At 48.0% G+C, this 18429-nt stretch overlaps 1 protein-coding gene across 4 annotated transcripts in view; it reads left to right on the top strand.

Annotated features, from left to right (window-relative positions):
• The window catches only part of GPR143 (G protein-coupled receptor 143), an 87348-nt gene that overhangs the window by 17796 nt on the left and 51123 nt on the right, over positions 1 to 18429 (top strand). Inside the window, exons 1-5 of one of the 4 annotated variants that reach the window (XM_072744981.1) lie at positions 2027 to 2376; positions 7645 to 7754; positions 8581 to 8675; positions 15699 to 15791; positions 18253 to 18362. In XM_072744981.1, the coding sequence (XP_072601082.1) occupies positions 2112 to 2376; positions 7645 to 7754; positions 8581 to 8675; positions 15699 to 15791; positions 18253 to 18362 (673 nt within the window). In that variant the 5' untranslated portion in view covers positions 2027 to 2111. Of the gene's footprint in view, positions 1 to 2026; positions 2377 to 7644; positions 7755 to 8580; positions 8676 to 15698; positions 15792 to 18252; positions 18363 to 18429 lie in introns of those variants that run through there. The other 3 variants (XM_072744982.1, XM_072744980.1, XM_072744983.1) reach the window with 3 other exon arrangements.

The following is an 18429-nucleotide window of genomic DNA, read 5'->3' as shown; positions in this document are numbered from 1 at the left end:
CTCAGCTGACTGGCTTGGGCAGTATCAACTTTGCATTTCTCACATCTACATACTTCCAGATGTTTCCACCTGCCGTGTGTGTGCTCGACCTGTCTACTTTTTCATATTATAGTTGCATTCTTGTATGAAAAGTTTTTTTTCTTTTAAAAATTTTTATTTAAAATCAATTATAGTGTATTAGTTTCAGAGGTAGAGTTCAGTGATTCATCAGTTGCACATAAAATCCAGTGCTCATTCCATCAAGTGCCCTCCTTAATGCCCATCACCCAGTTACTCCGTCCCCCACCCATCTCCCCTCCAGCAACCCTCAGTTTGTTTCCTAGAGTTAAGAGTTTCTTATGGTGAGTTTCCCTCTTATTTCCTCCTCCCTCCCCTATGTTCATCTGTTTTTTTTTTTTTTCATGAAATCACATACTTATTTTTCTTTGACTTATTTCACTTAGCATAACACCCTCTAGTTCCATCCACTTAGTTTTATTTCTTACACTAATTTCAAGTTCTTTCTGACAGTTAAAAAGTTTAATCTCCTATCCATCCTTCCACAGGTTTGCTCTGAGGCCCATCTGTAGCATAATCACGTGAGCCGATCTGGCCTAGGACTCTAATAATTTCCCTCTTACTGACCCCCCTGAGAGCCTTATCCTTGAATACTTGGCACCTGAATCTTCAGAGCCCTCAGGTTTGCATGTGGGAAGCAGAGAGGTGGGCTATGTGCAGCTTGGGCACAAAGCAGAGATTGAAATGCGGTAGCACTTTTGCAAGGATTGACCACGCAAACCCTGGGCATTAGGGCAAAGATACAGATGCTCCTTTGTCATTTTTATCTTTTGAAGTCCATTCCACACACTGACTCCAGAGGCAATCTCTGCTTTCTGGGAGCAAAGGAAGGAGGAGATCAGTGGTCCAAAATAGCCGGATTCACGCTTTCTAAGGGACTGGGAAATCCACGTGTGGGGAATACTTCTGTGATGTTTTCTGCTATTTTTACAAGCAAGAGTATAATGCCCAAGAGCGGTTGCGGTTTTGACAATGTTGGTCTGTTCCAGAATTCTCTCAAAGCATCTGCCCCTGCTAATAGACGTGTCAGGTCAGATCCTTTTGAAGTGCTGGCATTCACAGCCCTTTGTTAAAGGCTCTGCTTCCCATCTGGCAGTGCAGCCTCCTGTCTGCCTACCATGAATTCCAGCAGGGCAGCCCCTTGCTGCGGTCTTCCAGGAAGAAGGCCTAGGAGCTGAGCCCAAACTTTGCCTTACTTAAGGTTGCAAAGCTGGCGGTGGAAATGCAGATGAACAGCTGGGTGGGAGGGCATGTGTTTGCATTTAGGTGTTTAATAAGTGAGGGGAGGGAGGAACAGTGGGGATGCCTTCTCCTAGGCTGATTTGGAGAAAACCTGGAGAGGGGCCCATTTATTGGGGACAGAGATCAAAGGGTGGCTGCTTGGGCTTTTTTTTTTTTTTTTTTTTTTAATTACTCTTGAAAGCTAATTGAGAATACCAAAACCTATAAGGAAACAGTGAAAACGGAACACTGAACAATGAAGTGCAAAATGTCAGTGTGGACGTGTCTCCTTAGGCCAAGTGCCTCTGTCTTTGTCTGAGGTTTGATTTTCTCCGAAAAGCCTAGTCTGGGGGTGTTTCCGAGGCGGAGTGGGGGCGTGAAAGCACTATTTTAACACCCGCCGCCTCGGGGGTCATGAACTTGTTGGGGTGCCTGTAACGCATCAGAATCAGGGATGCCGGGGCCCAGGTAGGACGGAGCTGGCAAACGGGGCGTGCGTTCGTGGTCAGATCGGTGGCGGCGACACGGCAGTTTGGGAGCTGGCTCGGCGCAAGTGGGGAAGGCTGACCTGCGCGCCTGGGCGCTTCCCCTCCCCGCACCCCGCACCCCGCACCCCTACCCCTCCTCCTCCCCCTCCTCCTCCTCCGGACCCAGCCTCACCCTCGTGAGCCCTCGTGGCCTTAGCAGAGGGCGCAGCCCCCCCGCCCGCCGAGGCAGCGCCTTCTCCGCACGCGCGGGGCCGGGGCGGGGGCGCGGCGACGGCCCGGGCACATGATCTCCCACCCCGCGGGCACCTGACCCAGACGGGCCGCTGGGACCCGGCAGCACGGCCCATGGCCTCCCCGCGCCTCGGGACCTACTGCTGCCCCACGCGGGACGCCGCCACGCAGCTGGTGCTGAGCTTCCAGCCGCGGGCGTTCCACGCGCTGTGCCTGGGCAGCGGCGCCTGCAGTGTGGCGCTCGGCCTGCTGCAGCTGCTGCCCCGCCGCCGGCCCGCCGGCCCCGGGAGCCCCGCCGCCCCGCCCGCCCCGCCGCGCGCCCCGGCCTCCGTGCGCATCCTGCGCGCCGCCGCCGCCTGCGACCTGCTCGGGTGCCTGGGTGAGGCGCGCGGCCGCGGGGTGGGACCTGCCGGTGTCCGGGGAGGGCGCGCGGCCGCGGGGTGGGACCTGCCGGGTGTCCGGGGAGGGCGCGCGGCCGCGGGGTGGGACCTGCCGGGTGTCCGGGGAGGGCGCGCGGCCGCGGGGTGGGACCTGCCGGTGTCCGGGGAGGGCGCGCGGCCCGCGGGGTGGGACCTGCCGGGTGTCCGGGGAGGGCGCGCGGCCCGCGGGGTGGGACCTGCTGGGTGTCCGGGGAGGGCGCGCGGCCCGCGGGGTGGGACCTGCCGGGTGCCCGGGGAGGGATGGTAGCCCGCAGGTTGGGACCTGCTAGGTGCCCGGGGAGGGATGGTAGCCCGCAGGTTGGGACCTGCTAGGTGCCCGGGGAGGGATGGTGGCCCGCAGGTTGGGACCTGCTAGGTGCCTGGGGAGGGATGGTGGCCCGCAGGTTGGGACCTGCTAGGTGCCCGGGGAGGGATGGTGGCCTGCAGGTTGGGACCTGCTAGGTGCCTGGGGAGGGATGGTGGCCCGCAGGTTGGGACCTGCTAGGTGCCTGGGGAGGGAGCGTGGCCAGCCGGGTGGGACCTGCTGGGTTGCACCAAACTTGGTGCACGGGGCCCAGAGCACTGCCCTTGGGTTGGGCGGGTTGTCTGCATAGTCCTAGCCTAGAGGATGAAATCAAAGGAGGCTCCCTAGGTACCAGACAGGACGGCCAGGGGACTCCGCATACAAGGTAGGCAGTAAAAATATGCATCGGGGACATTTGTTGGAGGAAAAAAAGTTTGTTATTGCAAGCTTACTAGGAGAAATTTTAGATGGGGAGGTTAGCAAAACACATAATATATACTATAATGGATCCATAATTCTGCCAGAGACTAACAATATTTTGTGTATATACACACCTAGAGTCATTTCCAAAATGATTTAGCAGAATCAGGAAGAAAACTTGGTGTATGTATCCCTAATATATATAAATTGTCAGGCTTGAGTTTTTTGGGTTTTTTTTAGGAATGAATTTATTTATTCATTCATTCATTCATTCATTCATTCATTCATTCATGAGAGAGGCAGAGACACAGGCAGAGGGAGAAGCAGACTTCCTGTGGGAAGCTGGATGTGGTCCATCCCAGGACCTCCCAGATCACACCCTGGGCTGAAGGCAGACTCTCAACCACGGAGCCACCCAGGCATCCCCAGGCTTGGGTTCTGTACCACAGGTGGCCAAACTAGCCCCCATGCCAAATCCTGCCTGCTTCCTCCTTTCTGTGGCCCAAAAGTCTTTTTTTTTAATCAAAAGAAAGATATTTCCTGGCATATAAAATATTCAATAAAATTTAAATGTCTATGTTCTTCAGTACAGTTTTATGGAAACAGGGCCATGCCATACTGTTTTTTTTTTTTTTTTTAAGATTTTATTTATTCATGAGAGACAGAGAGAGAGAGAGGCAGAGACACAGGCAGAGGGAGAAGCAGGCCACATGCAGGGCCCGATGTGGGACTCAATCTCAGGTGTCCAGGATCATGCCCTGGGCTGAAGTTGGCGCTAAACCTCTGAGCCACCCGGGCTGCCCCATGCCAGACACTTGTGCATTGACTCCTGCCATGTCTGCCCTAGAAGGCCAGAGGTGGATGTTGGCAGAGAATTATGGCCTATAGAGCCTAAAATATTTTCTATCCATCCTCTGCAGAAATTTTGCCACCCCCTGCATCAAACTTACATGGCACTTTTTACAGATCTCTTACCTAAATATTTCTGACCATTTGTTTAAGGTTTTATTTTGAAAACTTTCTAACAAAAATCACAAAGACTGTTTAATGAACCCCTGGACCCATGACCTCACTCTGTCTACCACCATCCTGGTATCACACTCTCCACTGGCTTAATCTGAAGCAAATCCCAGAATGTGTGTACTTTGATCCATACAGATCTCAGTATACAGTTCTTGAAGTTAAGAATTAAGTATACAAATATATATGTTTATCACACTAGTATTATCACCTTAAAATAATGAAAATCAGTTCTTTAATGCCACTTCAGTTGTCTCATAAATGCTATTTTACAGTTGGTTTGAATCGAGATCCAGATACAGTCCACACTTTGCAGTTGGCTGACAGGTGCTAACCATTTTGGAATTGTATTTTTTGGTAAATTTGCTTTTGAAGCAAAGGCTGTTGATAGCACTGGTTCTGAGCCCTGAGGAGATGGCTGCAGCTACTACCCTGCCTTGGGCAGGTAGCAGTAGAGATGACCATGTGTCTTAAGGCCCCCTTCTCTCGGTCTGTGTTCTTGTGGTTGGAGACCCTCAAGGACCTCGACTTCCAGGAAATGCTGTGGAACCTGTAGTCACTTTCTCAGATTTGAAGAATCAGACAGGAAGCAGTACTTCCTTTCTCTTAGGGATGAAATCATCTTGGTGTGGGTTAATTAAATCAGAAGTTTGTTTTCTTCCTGATTCTGCTAAAATATTTTAGAAAAGCATCTTTTTTTTTTTTTAAGTTTATTAAGTAATCTCTACACTTCATGTGGGGCTTGAACCCACAACTCCTGGATAAGAGTGTATGACTCTTATCCAGGCACCCCTGGAAAAGCATCTTTTTTTTTTAAAAAAAAAAAAAACTATTTATTTATGCATGAGAGACATAGAGACAGAGAGAGAGGCAGAGAGAGAGGCAGAGACACAAGCAGGCTCCATGCAGAGAGCCCGACGTGGGACTGGATCCCGGGTCTCCAGGATCACGCCCTGGGCTGAAGGCAGCGCTAAACCGCTGAGCCACCGGGGCTGCCCTGGAAAAGCATCTTAATAGCAATTTCGTTTCTGTAGCTTGGATATGTGGAAATAAAGATGCACCCAAATATCTTTTAAGGATCAGTGGAAAAATATTTGTATATGTTCTTGCTTTTGGAAAGGGAGCTGCATGATCTTGACAAATGAACGGAGGCAGAATTAAAGGGAAAGCTTGATGACTGACCCCTCTCTGAAAAGTGAATACTTAAGATGCCTACCTCATAGGGCAGAGGTTTTTTTTCAGTTTTATTGAGATATAATTGACATACAGTAGAGTAAAAATTTAAGAGCTACAGAATAATGACTTAACATACACATATTGTGAAATGTTTACCAAAGTAAGTTGACATTCATCAACTTATATCAATATAAAAATATGTAGGGCATTTATATATAGGGCTTAGAGGAGTGCTAGATGCTGAAAATGATAAGGCATTCTATAGAAGAAAAGCATTATTTTTGTGAGCAGTGCTTGATAAGGAGAAGATCTATCTTAAGCTTTTGTTGGTGTCCATAGTTTCTCTTCAGTGGTGTGTTACGTAATGTAAATTTAGTATTGTATTACCTAGTGTATATTATGTAGTGTATCACACACTGTATTTTTATTTTTTGTTTTTTAAAGATTTTTTATTTATTCATGAGACACACACACACACACACAGAGAGAGAGAGAGAGAGAGAGAGAGAAAGGCAGAGGCACAGGCAGAGGGAGAAGCAGGCTCCATGCAAGGAACCTGACATGGGACTTGATCCTGGGTCTCCAGGACCACACCCTGGGCCAAAGGCAGGTGCTAAACCACTGAGCCACCCAGGGATACCCCACATTGTATTTTTAGAGTGCATTTTTAAAAAAGATTTTATTTGTTTCTTAGCAAGCACAAGCAAGGGGGGAGGGGGAGAGGGAGAAGCAGACTCCACTGAGCAGGGAGCCCTACGTGGGGCTCAGTCCCAGGACCCTGAGATCATGACCTGAGCCGAAGGCTGATGCTCCCACTGAGCCCCCAGGCTAAATACCCTATATTTAGAGTATATTACACAGTTTACGTTTGGTGATGTACTGTATAATATGTATTTGGTAGTGAAGTATGCAGTGTGAGTTTGATGGTATATGAGAGTGTCTATTTAGTAAGTATTATGCATTGTATATTTAATAATATATTACACACTAATTAGTGTATTTCAGTGCATAGTGTATAACTTTGTACTGTTTACAGTTACCGTTTACTATAGTATCATATTACATAGTATATGCTTAGATAAAGGGTGTCACATTACCTACCAAGGAGCCTTAATATATATATCTTAAGGGCGTATACTGTTTTGAGGAGAATTAGATATTTAGGTCTAATAACAAAGAAAACTTACAAATAATAAAAGTCAAGAGTAAATCATCGAGAGTTAATTTGTGAAAATATCAAATGCATTTTTTTCTTAAAGCTATCTTTTTGCATTTCAGAATTGTGCTTTTTCAGTCATTTATTTCGTCTGTGAGGAATAGTTGACACGGACATTGAAAATATAGCCAAGAAATACAGCTCTTTTTTTAAAAAAATATTTTATTTCTTTTTCATGAGAGACACAGAGAGAGAAGCAAAGACGCAGGGAGAGGGAGAAGCAGGCTCCATGTAGGAAGCCCAATGTGGAACTCGATCCTGGGATCCCAGGATCACGCCCTGGGCCAAAGGCAGACGCTCAACCACTGAGCCATCCAGGCGTCCTGAAATATAGATTGTTATTCAAATAATTGCTTCTTCATATCAAGTAAACAAATAAGGATATTAAGGATATGACTGGGGGTAGTGATGGTTTCAGATGAAATCAAAATGCCTGTGCTGGGTTTGTGACCGAAATCATCACTCCCTGGATCTTCCTTGTTTCTCTGTCTCTCTGCACACACCGTTGTGTGTTTCTTTCCTCCCTCATTTCTTTCTCTGTGCATTCCTATCTACTCATCCATTCATTTACTTATTCTTAGAGAGCAACGAGCTTTCGATCTGCATTAGGAGCATCACAGTGTGCACTAGTTTACACTTAGCCACAGCCTTGGTTTCGTGGTTGTGGGTACCCTGCAGTGCACTGTGGTCTGGGAGCAGGTGCTCCTCAGAAGGTGCTGTCAGAGGGTCTGTGGTAGCCTAACATTACATCACCCTGCCCTGCGTCCTTCACCGCGCTTCATCTATCACCCAGTCATCTTATCCTCTCACATAGCACGAGAAGAAGGGGGAGTAGAATCCGGTAAGAGAGGTTGAGAGCCACTACATTCATATCACTTCCGGGACTGTATATTGTTATAATTGTTCTATTGGATTATTAGTTGTTAAACTTTTGTACCTAATTTATAAATAGAGTTTTATCACAGGAATGCATGTGACAGAAAAAACATGGTATATATAGGATTCAGGACAATCAGCAGTTTCTATATCCACTGGAGGGGGGCTTGGACTGCATCCCCCGTGGGATGATAGTGTCATCTGATTCTCTTTCAGGTATCTTGTTCCGATCTGCGGTGTGGTTAGGATTCCCAGATCTCGTCGAAAACATCTCCAGTGTGAATGGGACAGATGTTTGGCCCACTGTGTACTGTGTGGGGAGTGCAGTAAGTACACCGCCTTTTGGTCACCCTCTTCTGTACACTGTGCTCCTCTTAGGCTGTGGTCCCCAAAGAGTGGTGTCACCCCATGGGGGTTTGTCCGAAATGCAGATTCTCTGAGCCTGCTGATCAAGAGCTGGGGCTGGGGGCCGTCTGCGAGTGACGAACCCTCCAGGGGCTCCTGACTGCCAGCTCAGTTTAGCACACGTATACAGTCCTTACCTTAGGTTGAGCTGCAGTTAAAACCAGCTGGCCAAAAAGAGAGAGAAAGAAGAAAGTTACTGATTTATCGGATGTATTCTGCTTAATGAAACCTGTATTTGAATACACGTATCTGTATTGCTGTGCAGAACCGTCCGCCTCTCTCCCCCCTGTCCGCATTGCTTCCCAGCTATGTGCAGTGGAGCATCTGGCTCAGCCCACCCCGGGAGGCGCACCAGGCTCCTGCTGCCTGTAGCATATGGAGCCCCTTCCTGCCCCTCTTCTGGGAAGCCCTTTCCCGCCCAAAGTCCGTCCTTGTCAGCAGAGAGCTGCCCCTTCCCAGGCGCCCTGAGCCCTGACCCTGGTGCACGGTGCGCACATGAGGCCTGTGAGGCCTTCGTCTCCCCCGCCTGCAGGTGTCCAGGGAGGCAGGGCCCGCAGGCCAGTCCCACTGAGCACACCAGGACACACACCGCCCTGGGGCACATCCCACCCTTGCTTTCCCAGACTGAGCACCGTCTCCCGAGGCCTTTCATGTCCTGCTTCCTGATGTCAGGCCAGCTCATTTCACGGGTGAGCAGTCTGGTGCCTGTTTCCAGGAGCTTTGATGCCAGGCTCTTCCTGATTACAGATGTGGATCGAGCTGCTGTACAGCGCCTGCTTCTGGTGGCTGTTTTGCTATGCAGTGGATGCCTACCTGGTAGTCCGGAGATCAGCAGGACAGAGGTATTCAGAGGAAGCCCGTAGAACCGGGTTGTGTCATATGATGGAGGGCTGGGGGTACCACTGAAAGCTCCAAAATATTCGTCAGTATGGCAGGCACAGGATGTCAGCCAGCCCCTCTCCAAGAAACCTCTCTGGCAGCTTAGTTTTATAAAAGGCTGAAGGCAGATTTAAAATGAGGCTTTTTAAACCATGATAAGTGATCCATAGGTTAAATACTTGCATTTTGGACACATACTAAAAAAGAATTGGCATGAATATAGACAGTATTTGACTGTATCTAAAGGTTTGAGGACAAAGTTCTTTGAAGTGTGTATTGACACCTTATGCCAAGTATAAAACACGAGAGCTGCAGGTGGCCACCTGGTGAAGGATGGCCCAGTGGGTACGGCCCCGTGCAGTAGTCACCAGCTGTGGAACTGTCGGCAAATTGCTTAATCTCTCTGGACTTCTGTTTTCCTGGGTGTAAAATAGGACTCCCTTATCAGGTCACAGGACAGTCAACACAATACTACACGTAAATGCTTGAGATTCCTGCTCAGCACGTAGTAGGCTCTCAGGAACTGTGGATTGGGATTGCAGCTGGGATGTGTGTGTGCATTAGGGCAACAGAAATACAGAGAGCCTAAGTGACAAAGGGAAGCTGGATGGCGGGGGGTGGGGAGGTGGGTGAGTGCCTAGCTCCCCTGACTCTTGCTCCAGGAAGCATGTGCCCCCCCATTTTGGATGGAACCCTTGTTTGCTTTTTTTTTAAAAACAGTTTCATAAAGTTTACCCATTTAACTGTATTAACAGTTTCATAAAGTTTACCCATTTAACTGTATCCATTGTATTTAGGATATTTACAAAATTGTGCAACCGTCACACCAACTAGTTTTAGGACATTAATCATCACCCCCCCTCAATCTCTTTACCATTGATTAATTCCTCTCTACCCTCCCCTATCCTCCAGCCCCTGGCAACTACTAACCTATTATCTGTCTCTAGGTTTCCCTACTCTGGGCACTGCGTCATGAATTGAATTATTGAATAATTGAATTATTCAATATGTGATCTTTTGTGTCTGGCTTCTTAGACTTAGCATGACATTTTCAAGCTTTCGTCATGTTGCAGCAGCATCAGTACTTGCTTCTCATTTGTTTGTGAATAGTATTCTATTTTACGGATGTACTACATTTTATTTATTTATTTATTTATTTATTTATTTATTTATTTATTTATTTATTTATTTATTTTAGAGAGATAGCATGCATACACACAAGCAGGGCAGTGGAGGGAGAGAGAAAGAGAAAGAATCTCAGGCAGACTCTGCATTCAGCACAGAGCATGATGTAAGGCTCAATCTCACGTAAGATTGTGACCTGAGTTGAAATCAAGACTCAAATAGATGCTTAACCAACTGAGCCACCCAGGCACCCCTGGATGTACTATATATTAAGTATATTTTTAAAAATTTTTATTTTATTTTAAAGATTTATTTATTAGAGAGCACGCACACACACTCTCTCAAAGAGGGAGCAAATCTCAAGCAAACTCCCCACAGAGCTGGCCTTGAAGCCTGACATGGAGTACGATTCTATGACCCTGAGATCATGACCTGAGTTGAAACCAAGAGTTGGTTGCTTAACCAACTGAGCCACTCAGGTGCCTCTAATGTGCTTTGTTCCAAAAGGTATTTGAAATATCTCACCAAAAAATAGTTGAAGTAGAATAATCTCCATGATGGATTGTGCATAGTTGCTAACAGCAAAGACACTTAGAAATTACATTATTTCCAGAGTAACCAAGATGAGGAAAATGAGCAATAAAAACTCATTTATGTGGAATATTTTGTATGAGTTCTTGAATAAAACTTGGGAACAACAACGACAAAAAAGTTTGAACACTTTAATTTAGGTCTGTTACCCATTTTAAAGATTTTTAAATTTTCTCTTTTTAATTTTTTAAGAAAAACTCTTTTTTTTAGATTTTATTTATTTATTCATGGGGTGGGGGGGCAGAGACACATGCAGAGGGAGAAGCAGGCCTCATGCAGGGAGCCCGACGATGTGGGACTGGATCCCAGGTCTCCAGGATCATGCCCTGGGCTAAAGGCGGAGCTAAACTGCTGAGCCACCCCGGCTGCCCAAGATTTTTCTTTTTAACTAATCTTGACAACCAGTGTGGGGCTTGAACTCACAACCCAGAGATCAAGAGTCACGTGCTCTACTGACTAAGCCAGCCAGGTGCCCTGGTCTATGATTCATTTTATTTATTAATTTTAATTTTAATCTTATTTACAAAAAGACTATGTTTATTTATTCATGAGAGACACACAGAGAGAGAGAGAGAGAGAGGCAGAGAAACAGGCCCCACGCAGGGAGCCTGACGTGGGACCCGATCCCGGGTCTCCAGGATCACGCCCTGGGCCGAAGGCGGCGCTAAACCACCGAGCCACAGGGGCTGCCCTTATTAATTTTTTAAAAAGGTTTTATTTATTTATTTTATTAGGGGGAAGGGGCAGGAGGTGAGAGAATTTAAAGCAGACTCTGTATTGAGTGTGGAGCCTGATCCAGGGCTTGATCTCATGCCCCTGAGATCATGACCTGAGCCTAAACTAAAAGTTAGATGCTTAACTGACTGAGCCACCTAGGCTCCCAGGTCCCCCTCTGAAGCATTTTAAATTAATTTTTGTGTGTAGGTGAAGAAGAAAAGGTCCATATTTATTCTTTTACATGTGGATGTTTAGTTGTCCCAGTACCATTTGTTGAATAAATTCATGTTTTGTTATTATTTTTAAAAGATTTTATTTTTATTTTTTTTAAAGATTTTATTTATTTACTAGAGAATAAGCAGGGGGAATGTCAGATGAAAAGGGAAGCAAACTCCCCACTGAGCAGGGAGCCCAAAGGGGGGCTCCATTCAGGACCCTGGGATCATGACCTGAGCCAAAGGCAGACACTTAACCAACTGACCTACCCAGATTTTAAGTAATCTCTGCACCCAGTGTGGAGCTTGAACTCACAACCCCGAGATGAAGAGTTGCATGCTCCACCAACTGAACCAGCCAAGCACCCTTGAGTAAATACACTTTTAAAGCCAATATCAGTAAACAAAGGTCCCATTCAGACTGTAGAATATGCTGGGCAATCCTTGCTCTAAAATCATTGGTATTCCTCATGTGTCCTTATCATCAACCTTGGGCTCTGTGGCCTGAAGTTTAGTGTTTATTTTTTATTTTATTTTATTATTTTTTTAAAGATTTGTTTATTTATTTATTCATAGAGACACACACACACACATCGAGAGAGAGAGAGAGAGGCAGAGACACAGGCAGAGGGAGAAGCAGGCACCATGCAGGGAGCCCGACGTGGGACTCCATCCCAGGACTTCAGGATCATGCCCTGGGCAGCAGGCAACACTAAACCGCTGTGCCACCGGGGCTGCCCAAGTTTAGTGTTTATGTTTTTGCTTCTTCCTTCCATCTTTTTACCTTTGTTCTTAAACTTTTATACATCCGTACAGAACCTATATATTTTTGGTTTTGAAAATTCTCTAGGGAAGCCAGTGAAGGTTGAAGGCGGACAAGCAGGTGTACCAGTGAGGATTAGGTTTGGCTACATAAAATACATAAAATAATAGTGACTTAAACAAGATAATTTTCCTTTCATGCTAAAAAAAGGCCAGAGGTAGGCAATCCAGAGCCCTAATGATGGGCATCAGGGCCCCAAGCTCCTATCTTCTTGCTCCATCATCCAGTTGTAGGACTTCCAACTTCAAGGTATAGTGGCTCAATAAAGCTGCTGGAACTCTCGCCATCACATTTGTATTCCAGGGAACAGGAAGGAGTAGAGGAAGCAATGATGCATAAGGGGCCTGTTTTCCCCTGAGCCAGCTCCCTTTAAGCAGGCTCCCTGGGGATCTTACACAATTGCACTTTCATATTATTGACCAGCATTCAGTTTCATGGCCACAGTTCACTGCAAGAGGAGGTTGGAAGTACAGTCTGTTAGCCAGGCATACTGCTACTTGGCATGACGTCTAGGTTATGTTACTAAGGACAAAGGAAAATGGCTTTGGGTTGCCAACTAGCAGCAATGAGAGGTCTTCGACCGGGAAGCCCAGTGCAAGTGTGTGTTCCTGTCTGATACCTTTCTCAGTTTTAGAGGGATTGGAGTTACGACACACTAGAGGTCTCACAGGCAGCCAGTTGTAGGGAGAAGAGGAGCCTCGGGGCACCAAAAGGAAGCTGGAAGAAGAGTGTATCTCTTGCTCTAACAGGAGAGTGCACTGCTTCACCCCCACCCTTTGGATGACTGTGGTCAGATGGAGCCGCCTGAGTGCTTTCTGGATGTAGAAGATAGGCAGAGCCTCAGGACGCCCTCCTCATGCTCAGAAGAGTGTTCGGAACTCACTTGGAGCACAGAATAAGTATAGCAGGATGCAGGGGGGGTGCGGAGATTAGGGGATGCTGACAGAGCATAGCTTCTGAGGACCTGCCAGGCATGCAGGAGGCAAACGTCCAAACATGTGAAGCGTCCAGATGCCTTGTAAGGACAAGAGTAAGGGCAGGGGTCTAGCACTAGGAAGACCATTGAGAGTGAAGTGGGCCTTCCCGTCAAAAGGGAGTAGGGTTGGAGCGCCTGGGTGGTACAGTTGGTTAAGCATTGACTCTTGGTTTCAGCTCAGGTCCTGATCTCAGGGTCATGGGGTCAAGCCCCGCACCAGGCTCAACCAGGAGTCTGCTTGGGTTTCTCTCTCCCTTTGCCTCTGCTCCTCCACCCCAATGCTCGCTTTTGCATTTTCTCTCATATAAATAAATCTTAAAAAAAAAAAAAAAGAGTAGAGAGCACAGCAGAAAAATAAGGTGTTCTGGAGCCACAGAGACCCAGCCCTTAATCTCCCCTGGCAGAAGGCCTGCTGCCTGGTGTGAGGGCACTTCGGAGCTGGCACAGGGTGTTGGAGCCAGAGCTGGAGATGTGGGTGCAGAAACGCCTGGAGCTCCTCTCTTCAGAGCCAGCTTGCTCCAGAGCCCGGAGCGCAGCTGATTGTGCAGGCGACAGTTGAGATGGGAGCTGCCTGGGATGGGTCCTGAGCAACTCCAGGGCAGGGGCAAGGCATTGCAGGTAGGGCTGGGTGAAACTCCATGTTCCTTTCTAGATCCTGCTGGTACTAAGCTATTTTCTTTGGCATGGGAGAATCTTTTTTAAAATCTTAATTCTAAGAAAGATCATTAAGACAGATTTAAAGTTAAAATTTAAACTGCTCCTTCTGTTCCAGATGTGGGATGGTAAAGGTTTTAAATAATAACAGAGGAGAAGGGGCCCCTGGGTGGCTCGGTTACATGTCTGCCTTCGGCTCAGGTCATGATCCTGGGGTCCTGGGATTGAGCCCCAAATCGGGCTCCCTGCTCAGCGGGGGCCAGCTTCTCCCTCTGCCCCTTCTCCTTTCTTGTGTGCTGTCTCTCTCTCAAATAAGCAAAATTTGTTTTAAAAAAGGAGCATGAGACTGTGGGAAAAGCCCTTAATCGAAGTCACTACTTGCCCTGTGAGCACGAGTGTGAGAGAAAGGGGGTCTGGGGAGGGCCCCCGAGTGCCCAGACCTGAAAGCTGTCCAGTGGTCAGATAGAGGGAGGAGGCCCTTCAGCCGCTTGCTGCTCCTCGTGGCTGCATCGTTCTCCCAGGTCCCTCAGCCTGGGCTAGGGTCTGGCCTGCAGACATTCTGCACTATTCAGCCACCCAGGCCCTTGCAGAAAGCTGCTCCTGTATTCCTTTGTTTCATGCAAAGCCTCTGGCTTCTGAGCAAGACACACCCCACCAGCTCCCAAACCCCGAGAGATGGGGCAGGGCCTGGGGCAGGGCCGGGCAGGGCGGCTTCCAGGACCAGTTCCAATGTGGGAGGGAAAACCTGCTGGAGTCCTTTCCTTGGGGCCTTCCAGAGAGCGGGCTATGAAACGTTTCTTCTTCCTGCACCTCTTTCCTGTGTGCTGTCTACCTGTCCTCTTGTCTCCTTGTACAGGGCATCCCTTCGCTCAGATCCCTGACCATTCCCTCGTCTACACAGCTGAACTTCAGAGTTAAAATCCCCGTGGGTTGAGGGTTGCGCTATTTCCCAGGCGTCTGGTAGGGTCTTGGGTTGTGGCCAGCGCATCCAGTGGAGCCCTGGGCCGCCGCCATCCTGCGGTACAGAAGAGGCGGCTTTGGAAGGGACAGATGGCTGTGCCTCTGCCTTCTGACCCCAGCTGCAGGGCTGGCTGCCTGTGTCCTCAGGGGAAAAGGCGGGGTGTGTGGGCCTAGAACGGGAAAGGGTAGAGATGGTCCAGGAATGCTAAGTATGCAGGGAATGATGGGGAGCAGGGGGAGGGAGGCAGGGAAGGAAAGCCCCCCACTGTCCTGGAACATCCCAGGAGCACACGTTTCTTCCAAGACCTTGGTTTGGGCTGAGCACCAAGACCCTTGGACTTTTAGGTACAGAAGTGCCTTTGGGAAGGTTGGTGGATAGGAGCTCCTTACTTTGTGGGAAAGCCGGGTACCGAGGGGGGACTGATGAGGTGCCCATGCCTTGGTCCACCCAACCTTGAAAGCCTCATGTTGAGTGAAAGGAGCCAGACTCGGAGGGCCACATACAGTGTGACTCCATTTGCAAGAATTGTGCAGAAGAGGAAAAGCCATAGAGACACAAGGGAAGCTGGTGGCTGCTGGCAGCTAGGAGCAGGAGGAAGGGGGAGTGCTGTGCCTTCGGGCTTTCCTTTGGGGTGATGCCTGTGTCAGAACTGGAGAGAGGAGGTGATGGCACAACATTGTGGATTTACTAGACGCTACTGAGTTGCTCACTTGAAAATGGTTACTTTTGCATTATATGAATTTCATCTTAACTTAAAAATAAACAGAGGGATAGGCTTTGCCAAGGGTTTGTTCAGTGTACGTTTTCCTGACTGGGGGCCCAGGAGTGGGTCTGGTACTTTCTGTTGCTGGATGTCTCCATCACTGCTCTCAGGCAAGACACACACACACGCACATACATACCCCTGTCCTGCTTCTTTTCCAGCACCATCGTCCTTTACCACATCATGGCCTGGGGCCTGGCCACCCTGCTCTGCGTGGAGGGAGTGATCATGCTCTACTACCCTTCTGTGTCCAGGTAAGCCAGGACTCCCAGCTCCCTGACCCATTGTGTTCTCTTGCAGCAAATGCATGGGCACTGGCCCAGAGTGGGCGCCTTGCAGGTCAGGCTATTGTCCATAGACCTGCCCAGCTGATCCCCTGGGAGGGGCTCACTACCTTGTACTCCAGATTTCATTTCCCTGCCTCTGCTCTTCACATTTGTGCAGGTACCTGTATACACAAGTATGTGTGCAGAGCTTTAGATGTGTCTCCTCCATGTAAGGATGTGCACACAGCTTTAGGTGCATCCTCCATATTGATGGAGCTTTCTCGGGCACACCTTTTCTTTAATTTTTATTCTTCAAGCCAGCTTCCTCTGGATGAGCAGGGGAACTTAACATCCTAAGGATGAATTCAAATGGCCTAGAAGAATCAGAGCGTTGCTCCTAGAAGAGCTAGTTCTGGGGTCCCTGGGTGGCTCGGCGGTTTCGTGCCTGCCTTTGGCCCAGGGTGCGATCCTGGAGTCCTGGGATCGGGTCCTGCGTCGGGCTCTGGGCATGGAGCCTGCTTCTCTCTCTGCCTATGTCTCTGCCCCTCTCTCTCTCTCTGTGTCTATCATAAATAAATAAAAATAAATCTTTAAAAAAAATTAAAAAAAAATTAGTTCTGAGCCTCTGCTTGCTATACTTTGTCACTTCTCTTCCATCTTTCAGCTATCCTGAACACAGATGTAGGGAGATAGACACCTGAAATTGTCTCAGGTTTTTCTTCAATCTTAAAAATCTCATCAATGCAAATCATTTGTAGGTCTCACAGTCCCTCCAAGGATGTATATTCTTTTTTTTTTTTTTTTTTTTAGATTTTATTTATTCATGAGAGACACACAGAGAGAGGCAGAGACATAGGCAGAGGGAGAGGCAGGCTCCATGCAGAGAGCTCGACATGGGACTCGATCCCGGGTCTCCAGGATCACACCCTGGGCTGCAGGCGGCGCTAAACTGCTGCGCCACTGGGGCTGCCCAAGGATGTATATTCTAACATCCAATGGAAAACTGAAAAACAGGTGTCTCTTTGTGATTTTAGGGCAGTGTAGACAAGCATCAACACAGCACAGCCCTGAGGACGAATCCGGCCCTCTGTTTGGTTTTATAAATAAAGTTTTATTGGAACACAGTCATGCCCATTTGTTTATGCACAGTTTATGGCTGCTTTCACCTGGCAGTGTCAGTTTTGACAGGCTGTGTGGTCCATGGAGCATAAAATACTTACTGTAAATGTTCCCTTACGGAAAAAGTTTGCTGACCCATGATTAGACTACTTCTTCCCCCCTTTTTTTGACTTCTTGCAGCTACTCAGACATCTCCAAATTGGTAAGGTTGCCTAGTTGATGGTGAATACTTGCAAAGCTCTGTGTAGATCCATCCATACAGTTACTCTCCTGAGGAACTTTAAAAGGACAAGTGCGGTGTCCATGGCTGTTACAGTGGAATGCACTTCATTGGGAAGGGAGTTTTTTTATCACTCGCCTTCACCTGTGGGCTCCTGGAAAGATTGCATCTGAGCATAAGGGAGCCATGGCTGCAGGGCTTGTGAGGAGCGCCATCGTGGACCTTAACAAGGCCACTCCTGGGCCTGCATCAGGCTCCCATCCTCACCCTCTCACCCATTGCTCACTTTTTGTCCTTCTGTGAGATCCTGGCCCTTCTACTTGTTTCTCTCCTCAAGTCTTCCCAGACCACATTTCAGCCTTCACAGCTGCAAATGAAAATTTCTGTTAGAAGGAAAGTAGTATTTATAGGTGATATTGCATTCCTTGTGATGGCAAGCAAAGGGGGCATTGTGTTTTCCCTTCCTGACTTTTTTTTTTTTTTTTTTTTTGCATTTTCTATCATTTCCCCCTTCAGGGGGCAGCCCGGGTGGCTCAGCAGTTTAGCGCCTGCCTTCAGCCCAGGGTGTGATCCTGGAGTTCCAGGATCGAGTCCCACATCAGGCTCCCTGCATGGAGCCTGCTTCTCCCTCTGCCTGTGTCTCTGGCTCCCCCTCCCCACCTGTCTCTCATGAATAAAAAATCTTAAAAAAAAAATTTTTTTTTTAAATAAAGCCTTACTACTTCAGTGAGCGCCTCTGTCTCTACTTGAATTGTGTCTTTTTCACCTTGAAGAGACACAGTGCGAGGACTCCCCCATTCCAGACTGTCTGTTTCTATCTTTTCCTTTCCTTTCCCCAGCAGGGACCTTTTTAAACCTCCCACAGTGGAATGCCTTCAAGGTCCTCCCAGTTAGAAGACAAATAGAAACATGATTGATCTTCCTTATTCTTCAGTGATTTATTGCCTTTTCACAGACATAAGCTCTGAGTCAGATTTCCTTTGGGTAGACTGAGAAGTGGATTTATGCATTTCCCTTTTCACTCTCCTCCTCTTATCTCAGCTTCCAGATAAGTCTGTGTATTTTAGGCAAAGCCTTGTTTTCGAGAATGACTTGGTTTTCCTCCCCCAGGTGCGAGCGGGATCTGGAACATGCCATTCCCCACTACGTCACCACATACTTGCCGCTGCTGCTGGTCCTTGTGGCCAACCCTGTCCTGTTCCAGAAGACCGTGACTGCAGGTGAGCAACAAACAAGGAAGCACTCTGGGTGCATGGCCGTGGGTATGCCTCCATGCCTGGGGCTCAG

The sequence above is a fragment of the Vulpes vulpes genome, chromosome X (genome assembly GCF_048418805.1).
Source record: "Vulpes vulpes isolate BD-2025 chromosome X, VulVul3, whole genome shotgun sequence".
NCBI classification, from domain to species: Eukaryota; Metazoa; Chordata; class Mammalia; order Carnivora; family Canidae; genus Vulpes; species Vulpes vulpes.
This window is presented reverse-complemented; position numbering and strand designations above follow the sequence as displayed.